The 10,406-nt window shown below is 47.1% G+C and overlaps 4 protein-coding genes across 4 annotated transcripts; 1 reads left to right on the top strand and 3 right to left on the bottom strand.

Annotated features, from left to right (window-relative positions):
* Nucleotides 1-328: 328 nt before the first annotated feature.
* Nucleotides 329-2,467, bottom strand: MAA_11374 (uncharacterized protein; the record flags this gene model as incomplete). The annotated part of the gene is made up of 5 exons (XM_011413368.1): nt 329-570; nt 628-825; nt 878-1,026; nt 1,086-2,265; nt 2,314-2,467. 5 exons carry the CDS (start codon nt 2,465-2,467, stop codon nt 329-331), a joined length of 1,923 nt encoding a protein of 640 aa, XP_011411670.1.
* Nucleotides 2,468-3,803: 1,336 nt separating this feature from the next.
* Nucleotides 3,804-5,050, bottom strand: MAA_09040 (NCS1 nucleoside transporter family protein; the record flags this gene model as incomplete). Its single annotated transcript, XM_007827038.2, has 2 exons — nt 3,804-4,094; nt 4,163-5,050. 2 exons carry the CDS (start codon nt 5,048-5,050, stop codon nt 3,804-3,806), a joined length of 1,179 nt encoding a protein of 392 aa, XP_007825229.2.
* Nucleotides 5,051-5,146: 96 nt separating this feature from the next.
* Nucleotides 5,147-5,894, bottom strand: MAA_11373 (chaperonin; the record flags this gene model as incomplete). The annotated part of the gene is made up of 6 exons (XM_011413367.1): nt 5,147-5,208; nt 5,319-5,351; nt 5,424-5,495; nt 5,549-5,635; nt 5,706-5,772; nt 5,838-5,894. The coding sequence occupies 6 exons, from the start codon at nt 5,892-5,894 to the stop codon at nt 5,147-5,149; spliced, it is 378 nt and encodes a 125-aa protein (XP_011411669.1).
* Nucleotides 5,895-6,771: 877 nt separating this feature from the next.
* On the top strand, nt 6,772-10,036 carry MAA_09039 (hydantoinase; the record flags this gene model as incomplete). Its single annotated transcript, XM_007827037.2, has 5 exons — nt 6,772-8,912; nt 8,980-9,083; nt 9,141-9,217; nt 9,280-9,483; nt 9,557-10,036. 5 exons carry the CDS (start codon nt 6,772-6,774, stop codon nt 10,034-10,036), a joined length of 3,006 nt encoding a protein of 1,001 aa, XP_007825228.2.
* Nucleotides 10,037-10,406: the final 370 nt, after the last annotated feature.

Raw genomic sequence — 10,406 nt, 5'->3', positions numbered from 1 at the left:
TAATAATTCCCTTTTTAATATTAATAATTTTATTTTATATAAATAATTTATATCTGCTTTTCCCGGCTATACTTAGCTATAATAACCGATATTATAACAGTTAGCAAGTGCATAAAGTTTGCCTGTTCAATTAATAGAGGCATACTTATACCATATTATATTGCATAGGCAGCCTGCTGCGTACCTAGTGCCAAGGTATTTCAGTTATAAGGAGTTCTCCATCGATTTCGAATCCTGCGATAGAGGCGATTCATCTGGTTAGATCAAGTACAGACTAGTAAGGACGGGTTATGCATGCTCGGGCAATTTTCCAAGACAAGTAAAGCTGTCACGACTCGATAGAGCGCTGCCGAACTATTTGAGGAGCATGAATGAAGAACGAGTCGATTCTAAGTGCTACTGGACGGATCAGGAGTCTCGAAGTCATGTCAGCCATGTTATTCAATTTCTGCAGCGAGACGTGGAATTTCTCGAGCAACCGATACGCAGCCGCGACATCTTCCGGTTCAGACGCTAGCAGGAACAGGTATATTAGAAAGTTTCCGCAGATGTTTAGCTGAGATCTAGCGTCTGTGAGGAGTTAGTTTATTATAACGCAACGACTGACAGTTAAATGCTAATACTTACAGCATCCCCAGAACCCATCTAGTTCCTCCGCGCCGATTTTAGATATAAACCTGACGAATGACTCCGCTGACTGCAATGCTTTCTTGAACCACCGCCTAAGAGGAGAGTGCGGATTGGCCTTCGCTGCTGTGGTAGCCGGAGCCATAAGAACGCGAAGGAACATTGTCTGGGTGGCATGGAAGGCCAGGTGCAGTGGTGCTATCGATGAATTAGATATAGATAAGAGAGAGGGTGAGGAGAGTAAGCGTACCATTGTTCCTGTATATCTCGTCTTCGGACACTGCGCAACTGCCAAGGCAGCCTGGTAAAATCTTATGCCAATATTCCAGTTCATGCTTTATGCCGTCCAACAGCCTCTGCATGTCTTCGACAGCCAAGGGCATTGGGATATCACGTTTTCTGGGTAACAATATTAATATACCGTAACTAATTCGAAGGTAGTAGCGAGTGGAACTCACAAGCTTAGGTGTAGTATTTGTCGTGATATACGAGCTAAATTGACAGTTGCAACAAAGCGCGCGGCAGGTTCCAGTTTTGAGGTAGTATCCTCCGAAGCCAGGTGTTGAAGATGGCTAGGAACATCCTCGTCAAACAGCACATCATCTATCTCAATGGATGACGTGGAGTACACGTCTGCTTGTATGTGGTAGGGGGTGCCAAAAGCCTGTGCAGCGAGAGCATCGGCCACATATGTTGCCCACCAGAGTTTCTTCCGTGCTATCTTCTCCCACGAAGCAATGTTCCAGCCATCTGGGTCTCGATGAAGACCCATCCTATAAGCGGCTGTAGTAGCCTGGGTGGCCAACATTAGTCTGGCTGAAGATTCAACAGTGTCTATACTTGGAGGCGTGATGTGTAGAAGTAGCAGGCAACCCTGCAAGTTGGCCAAGTTTGGAGCAATCAACTCCCGTCGCAATGAGTCTAGACAAAGCGTTTCTAATTCATGCTGTTGAAACGGACATGGGCCATTCACAGACGGCTCATGCTTCCAAAATGTTAAGGCAAGCGCATAGACTGCACCACGCAAAGAGGTGGGTATCTGATTCTTGTCTCGGCAATACTGGCGCAGAAATCTACCCTTCATAAGAACAGGCCAAGTTGGGTGAACATGCTGGAAGAAGAGTCGAACAAGAGTAGGCCCGTATGGTGCAATCTTGCTCTCGATTGTGTCGGACGCAAATTGTCTCGCAGCGTCATCGGCAGCTGGGAAGTCTTCCAGCACAAGATTGAAGTGGACTGGCGCACAATGTGGGTTCCAAACACCAGGATGGACTTGAACGATTTCGGCCTCCTCTTCGTCAAGCTCGCTTAATATGGAGGACCTGAAAGAGGCAAGAAGTTCGGGGTCTTGCTCTGCCGCTGGACTCATGTACGTCGCGTTTCGCCCGACATTGTCTTCTAGAGCGCAGGGAGATTCCATACCTGAGCCTGCCAAGGAAGGCTTTCCTCCAGCTGATTGCGACATGATAACCTGAGTACCGGATGGCCATTTCGAAATCAGCGTGTTCGAGGCATCTCTATAGCCTTCAGGTGTCACATTACTATACACAGAGCTTGATTGACTCGGCGACGACTGAGGTGAGTTGTTGAGTTGCGTCAAGGACTGGCAGGAAAGGCTCATCTTCCTACAATACTGACCTGACAGGTGTTAACAGGGCACACATGACACCTAGCACTCTCACTTACATGGAGGGTTCGTTTTGATTACGCACGCCGTTTTTCTTCTTCTGCAAACATCGCAAGCCCGACTCTTCTTGCTGCGCCATTCGCGCGGTCCACCGAACGTACTCGCGGTAACGAACTTTCGCCTACTCCGTCTGGGAGGTTGCTCAGCCTCCATGACCGCGCTATACAGGTCCTCAGGAGAATATTTGTCCAAAGTCGACCTAAATAGAGATCCGAGCCTCGGGTCATCTCATTGACGAGATTAAAAACATAGCTATGCATAGAGTCGGGAGCGGGGTTGACCGACAACCCTTACCTAGATCCCGCCCCACTTATTTGGGCCCTTGTGAAACGATTAAGGGTAAATCGTGTCACGCGCCTACTTTTTTAGTTTCGTCTTGTTTTGACTTAAATCGTGGGGTAAGAATCAGCTACATTATTGCAATTTAATTACAAGCTAAAATATAAGTTATAAGTTAAGTTAATTATATAAGTTATATAATAATTTAAATATAATAAAGAATAAATTAATAATTCTAATAACCCTAACCCTAAGCTAGGCAGCAGCATGGCAATAGCTGTTGCCTTGAATAGATGACTTGATATTGACAAGTGGCATCTTATCTACCTCTACACTATCAACCGTAACCGATTTCTGAATGGTCACACGATTTGCCCCAACTTGGGGGGCGTGATGTACTGGCTCCGAACGCGAATCCGAGTAATTTGACACTCCATGGCGCGCTGCCGATTGCTTATTGCTCGCATGCTAATCATGGTAGTGGCTTTGATGTGAGCTTCCTCCCAGCTTCGGAAATAACCGAATGAGTGCCAGTTTTAAGGACGGTAAGCAGACACAAATAATTCCAATATTAATTTCAACAGTGGACCAAATAGCAGCGTTTATAAAGTCCCACGTGGGATTAATGCTTGTATAAGTGACCGCATTGAGTAACGTCAGCCGCAAGATACTGATAATAGTAACGCTGTAATAGATTTAGTCAGCCTGTTATTTATTAATTATACGGCTGGATAGATATATAATATGCCTACGCAAATTATAAAGCCCATAAACAACTTTTTCTTCCGGCTTAAATTAAGGCTCCGTAGTTGCCAAAGCGGAATAGCCAGTATCCAGCTATCAAGGATAATGCTGATAACGGCTTAAGACCAGATAATAGCGGTAATATCAAGGTACTAGGCCGTTGTGTTTTTTATCCCATATCACCCAAACGAAACTTATTAGGGTGCACTGGAATATTATTTCTTATATTTTAAAGTTATTTAAATAATTAAGACTTTTTTATAGTTATACGAAAGCTACTATTTGTAATTTTTTCGTATTACTAGTATAGTATATTACTTGATCTCTTAATAACTGCTTTTAATAGCTATAGCTATATTATAGCGTTTTATTTTACCTGCTAATATTATTATTATTGGTATCGCTTCTTACTGCTCTTGACTAAGTTTTATTTCACAATAGTAATAGAATACAAGTTTCTCTCCTCTTACGTACCCTTAAAATCCTCCTTTAGTGTTTGCAATGTCTCTGCCAGAGGTATATCCCACCTATCACAGTAGTATCGCTGGATTTCACGAGAGCTGGGAGCTTCTCTCACGAAAGCCTCGACTGCTGGAGCAGGGAATATCCAATGCAGTAAGATATACAGAGTGGCACTTGAAAGGAATCCGTAAAGATAGTTAATATAGTACATCTCGGCGGCACCATCAGTAACGCTCACAGACTTGTCAACGGCAGCGACGAAACCGGGTAGGCAGGGGGCGACTCCAACAATCCACTGTCAGCAGCACAACCCAAAAGTTAGCTTATACGAAATTGTCATCTGCACTATCAGAAGATACATACCGCCACTGGGGCACGAAAGTTTATCCCCCAAGTGTACCAATATATACTCTCACTATTTCCACGATACAAATCATCGATCTTAAGCTTCTGCTTGTTGACGACAAGATAGCTCGCAGTCATCAGGCCAGACATTGGTGCGAGAAAGATGCTATAGCCAGATAAAACGGAGAGAAAGGTTGTTGCGGTGTTGACCAGTCGCCAGGGGTTGACAATCGGGCTCAATATCGCGGTGATATAAGCCCCTCTCCGAATGTTGATGTACCGGGGAAATACTGACGCCAGGTCGATCCCACCAGCCAGCGCGTTTGAGGTAATGTTAATACCGAGCTGAGAGGCACACAGGGCCAATCCAGCAAAGAAAATTGCTGTGCGAGTGCCGGCGCTGTCATCCATTTCTAGAAGACGAACGAAGAGAGTCGGCGGATTCCAGATTGCCTCGCCTTGAAACCGTTTCTGGGTAGCCGCAACAACAAGAATACCAAGGACTGAAGAAAAGATACTATACAATGGAAAAGCAACAGCCTGACCCCATATGGCACTACCGGGTTGTTTTGCGAAACGGGCTAGATCATTCTGGTTTAAAATGCCAGCTGCAATTGACCCCATGGTAGAAATGATGCCGAGGGTAATAAGCCACCCTATGCTTTTCGGTCCGCCTGTCGGGAGAGTTGCGCTCTCAGGGCTGAGAGTGGTACCAAAGCCACCAGAGCCCATTGTTACAAGAGCCCATATAAGAAGAGTCAAGAAGAAGATGATGGTAACCCCGCTGGCGAAATAGAAGAACTTTTGCAAACGGTGCGGTGGGATCCATATGAATGGCAGACTGAGGATACAGAAGACAACATATGAAATGAATTGAGCTGACGTTGCCCCGATGTCTGCAGGCATGGTATTTGGGATGCGCTGCTCATATTTGGGGTCCCAAGAGAGGAGAATAAGGTAGAAGCATTGACCTCCAATCCACGATTGAAAACCATACCTATGTTAGGCATCGTAAGGAAAGGGTCTACATATGATAAGAGGGGAGGTGAAGACGGCTAACCAGACTAATATTCAGAGTTAGCAGTGTCACCCCAAAAACAAAATCCAGGAGCTGTATATATACCGAATGACAAGAATATACGATTCCATATAGAAAATTGTGAACCCCACATACCCCAGACTGCTCGGCTAAAGACGGGGAAGTTGACTGCAATATACTTGGTGAGCCAAAATCTTCTATTTGTGGTTGGAGATATTGTAGACAGCCAGGACGACGCACTGTGGTAGTATGATCCAGCCAAGGAGCTCAGTAGAAGTGCACCCGTGGCAAGCATGTTTCCAATAACGATAGCTAGAATCGTGTAAGAGAGACGACCGACATGGTCATGCCAATAGCAGACGTACTGATGATGGCCTGCCACCACGTTAAGCCTAGCGGAATAAGCGCGCTACCGGTAAGGAACGTCGAGAGGTTGCAGTTGATTAACAACCCTAATCAATGAGTCAGCTCGGTAGACATGACATTGCGGCTGGGGTAGGATTCTAGAAAATCAGAAAATACAGAAGTTATGAAAAGTACGAAAGCTCCATGTGCGTCTCTCAGACTCAACTGGCCGGACATCATCGTTCTACAGAAGTCAGGGATATGTTCGCAATGGGTACAGATGTACGGTTTCCGTTGGACGCCACTCACCATCCACGAGGATACATGATGCAACTCCACACGCTTGATGATAGACTGAAGTTTCATGATGCTCTGTGATATAATGATGTTGGTATGGCAACAGGCAGAGAAAGAAGTCGGATAATTATTGTTTGGCAACGCAGTTGAACAATCAAGAGGCGCTCGTCGAGGCGGCGTGGATGGTTTATAAACACCCTGAGGACCGACCTATCTATCCGGGCTGCTACCAGCAGGTAATCCCCGCTTCCCCATACAGCCAAAAGAGTGTTAGCATCATAACATCGAATCATTCCCCTTATCTTCAGGAGGCGTTGCTGTTTCTCCATGCGGGGTCTGTATGGGTGTGGGGAAGTCCCAGATCTCAAGCCTCAAACACGGCTGAGTTTTGTCTGGTTATGTAGTGTGTACTATCCATTAGCTATCCAACCCCGGCGGAAACGCCACCGAAGAGCGTGCGGGAGGCAACTCATGGGTTACATAGCCTCGCGGGTGGTGTTATACGATATTTTTGCAGCTACTTTGGTACACGAGGACATACTGTACTGTTATGTAGGTGCCGTGTCCATATTAATTGATTGTTCTCGGGAATCAATACCACTATCACTTGGTTTCACTATAACCAGGGTCCAGGGGCTTGGTTGGCTAAATGTCGGGCAACTTGTCGGGCAACTTCTCGGACAACTTGTCGGACAACTTCTCGGACAACTTCTCGGACAACTCCCCCGACAACCTCTCGGACAATGCCGAGTGTCGGGTTCGATGAGAATTAGCGAACCACCCTAATTTAGACAGGTAACATGCATATTGGTAGCTTCCACATCTACCGTATATAAACAGTATCGTGCTCAATATGTTGCAGGCATATTATATGTGCCATGATATCTCGAAACGACTTGAGGCTTAGTTGCGTCCGACAGAACCCTTAAGCACACCTTTGTTGACAATGGCTTTCTATCGAGTTGGCGTCGATGTTGGAGGAACCAACACCGATGCGGCTATCCTAGACATCTCGGCGTGCGATACGGCGAGTCGTGGTGTGCTTGCGTCTTATAAAACGTTTACAACCACCGATATCACGAGTGGCATCGAGACGGCCGTCAAGGCAATCTTGGAAGCCTCTCAGGTTGACCTCAACCGTATTATCGCTGTGACGATTGGGACGACTCATTTCATTAATGCCGTGGTCGAAGCTAATGCCCGAGAACTTAGTCGTGTTGCGGTGTTACGCCTCTGCGGCCCATTCACGCGACAGATTTCTCCATTCGCCGACTTTCCTCCCAAGCTAAGGTCTATCCTTGATGGAGGATCATTCTTCCTCGACGGGGGCCTAGAATTCAACGGCGAACAAATCCTGCCCCTTGACTACGAACAGATACGCCAAGCGACGCGTCATCTTATTCATCAGGGGGTGCGCTCCGCGGCCATTGTTGGCGTCTTCTCGCCCATCGACCATGTATCTCCTCAGGAAGAAACTTGCAGGAAAATAATGCTGGAGGTGGATTCCGATTTGGACATTACAATATCCCGAGACATCGGGCCTGTGGGCCTGCTTGAGAGAGAGAACGCCACCATTCTCAACTCGGCCATCCTAAGAACGGCACGAAGGTTAATCAAGGGGTTCAAACGCGCCATAGCTGTACTGGGGCTGCAGTGTCCGTTGTATCTATCACGCAACGATGGCACAATTATTGCCGCTGACGAAGCCTCAAACTTGCCCATTACCACCTTTGCTAGCGGTCCGACAAACAGCATGATCGGTGCTGCATTTCTGGCCGGCTATGGCCGGCGAAGTGTGTCAACCAACAATCATGCCAAAGGCGTCAAGACCAACGGGGACTCTTCAGAATCACAGGTCCTTGTGGTCGACATTGGCGGCACGACGACTGATGTATGTGCCTTGCTGCCTTCCGGTTTTCCCCGTCTGGCTCCTGGGTTTACTGAAGTTGGGGGCGTCCGAACAGCCTTCTCAATGCCAGAGGTCCGCTCCGTTGGGCTTGGCGGTGGTAGCATAGTACAAGTTGATGCAGAAACCGAACATGTTACCCTTGGACCAGCTTCCGTTGGCAATCTTCTCACCCAGCAGGCACTCGTTTTTGGCGGGAGGACAATGACGGCGACTGACATAGTGGCTGCTATGGGCAAGACTGAGCTGGGCCATCCTTCACTCGTCAGCGAGATTCCAGCTATTGTCGTCGAGGCGGCTCGCAAGAGGATAAAGAAGATTCTGGAGGACGTCATCGAGCAGATGAAGTTTTCTGCAGCACCGGTACATGTCCTCTTAGTTGGGGGGGGCGCCCTCCTTGTCACCGAGTCCCTGGAGGGAGTCGAGAGGTGCATCCGACCCATGCACAGTGAGGCTGCCAACGCTGTCGGAGCCGCAATTTCTGAGGTCTCTGGCGACGTGGACCTAATCGAGGCTCTGAAAGGGAGGAGCGAGAAGGCCCTCGTGGCAGCAGCCTGCGAAAAGGCGATAGGGCTAGCTATCGAAAGGGGCGCCACGGCTGATGACGTCCGGATTGTGCAAATTACAAAGACACCACTCCAATACGTCAATAACGGAGCCATCAGAATTCAGGTCAGGGCGGTGGGCAAGCTTCGGACCCCGGATGTAGTTCGGCTTCCCGAGACAAATGGAACTGGGTCCGCTGAGGATGACAACGAGCCTGAAGCAAGACCACAAGTTGAGCCAGATATCGCAGTGGATGTGCCACACCAATTGCAGGTAGGCATGGACCTAGCTACATATCGGCCAGAGGTCAAGCAAGGAGTATGGTACGTCTCAGAAGTCGACATTGAGTTGATATCCACGGGCTGCGGTATTCTGGGAACCGGAGGCGGGGGTCCAACCCACTACGAAGCTCTAAGATGCAAAGAAATTCTTCGTACTGGCGGTAAAGGTAGGATGAGGATCATATGTCCAGAGTCTCTCAAGGATAATGACTTGATCGGCTTTGGGTCCTGGTACGGAGCGCCGGGCGTTTCCAACGAGAGGATCGTGAATGGAGGCGAGATAGACGTGGGAGTCGATACCCTCCTTAAGGTCCTGGGGGGTCAGAAGCTGAACGGCTTCCTTTTGGATGAGGTGTGAGTATGCCTCTTTGATCTAATGTGTCTGACATGTGGGAGTGGATTGCTAACTAAGCGGAATCAGCGGTGGAGGCAACGGCCTGAGCATCTTCTCGACGGCTGTTAACTACAATCTGCCAGTCGTGGATGGTGATACCATGGGCAGGGCCTTCCCAGCCATGTATCATAGTAAGATGCGAACAGCTGCTGATGAACTGGCATGTTTTACTGGCTAACCATCTCTAGGTACGACCAGCGTTTATGGGCATCCTCTCACTCCGTGTTGTATAACTGATTGCCGAGGAGTTATTTCAATTCTAATGGTAAATTCTTTTGAGCCGCTCGAGGCTCAAGATGCCGATACAGCTAACGATATTATAACCAGGGTGCGGATTCACCAGACCGAGTAGAAAAAGTCCTCCGATCAACCGCGATTGAACTCGGTCTAGGATGTGCGGTTTGCACGAATCCTCTGTCCGGCAAATCAATCAAAAGTCATGCCGTTCCGCGGACTCTATCTCTTGCCTGGTATCTTGGACGAGCCATTCACCTAGCGCGAAGAAAAAAGACATCATACATTGAGGCTGTCGTGAGTGCAAACCCGCCGGTACCGAGCATCTAAGGGTTGTTGTCCAGAACTGACTTGACTGCCATTTCTGAAGTCGCATATCGGCAAAGCAAGGCTGATCTTTGCTGGAAAAATTATTGATGTTCAGCGCAATATTAGTGACGGATACACGAAAGGCCATGTCCTCCTCGCTCCGCTTAGTCTTGAGGAGCAGGAGGGCGTCAAAACTGATAGCCACAGCAATAGACAGGCGGATAAACACATGCTCATCCCATTCCAGAACGAGTACCTCTACGCGGCCTTGACTGATCCTACAGGCAAAGAAGCTGACCAGATAATTTGTACGGTGCCGGAGTTAATCTCCGTTCTAGGGCAGGACGGCGAGGCCATTGGATCCCAGGACTTGAAGTACGGGCTTCGTGTATCTGTGATTGCCATGCCCGCCCATCCGTTATGGAAAACGCCTCAGGGTTTGAGGGTTGGCGGACCTCAGGGCTTTGGGCTGGAAATACCATTTGTAAGTATTGGGGAGCAGCCTGTGAACCCGAGTGTGATTGAAGAATTTTCAAATTAGCTAGGCAGGATACTCTTAAATACTTAGTTAAACGCTGCATAATGGACAACAAAAGTTGAAACTCTGAACTAAGTATATAATTATAATTATTGTTTTTGCTGTTTATACGTATATATACCGCTATTTATAGTTGTAATAGCTACTATTATATATCACGTTATAAAACTTTCTGTAAACTAAACTTCTCTGCTTAATTTCTGTTTTTCTTTTATTTTCCTACTATAAGGTTATCTGAGATTTTTTAATAGGAATTACTATACTAGTATAACTTTTACGACTTTTAATTTGCTTAAATTTTCTTAATTTATAAGTGCTTTTTAATAAAAGTAATATAATAAGCTTTTTTAATATTTTTTAAATTACTTATTAA

The sequence above is a fragment of the Metarhizium robertsii genome (assembly GCF_000187425.2).
Source record: "Metarhizium robertsii ARSEF 23 chromosome Unknown MAA_Scf_7, whole genome shotgun sequence".
Classification (NCBI taxonomy): domain Eukaryota; kingdom Fungi; phylum Ascomycota; class Sordariomycetes; order Hypocreales; family Clavicipitaceae; genus Metarhizium; species Metarhizium robertsii.
The sequence above is the reverse complement of the archived record's forward strand: the minus strand, read 5'-3'. Positions and strand labels throughout refer to the sequence as shown.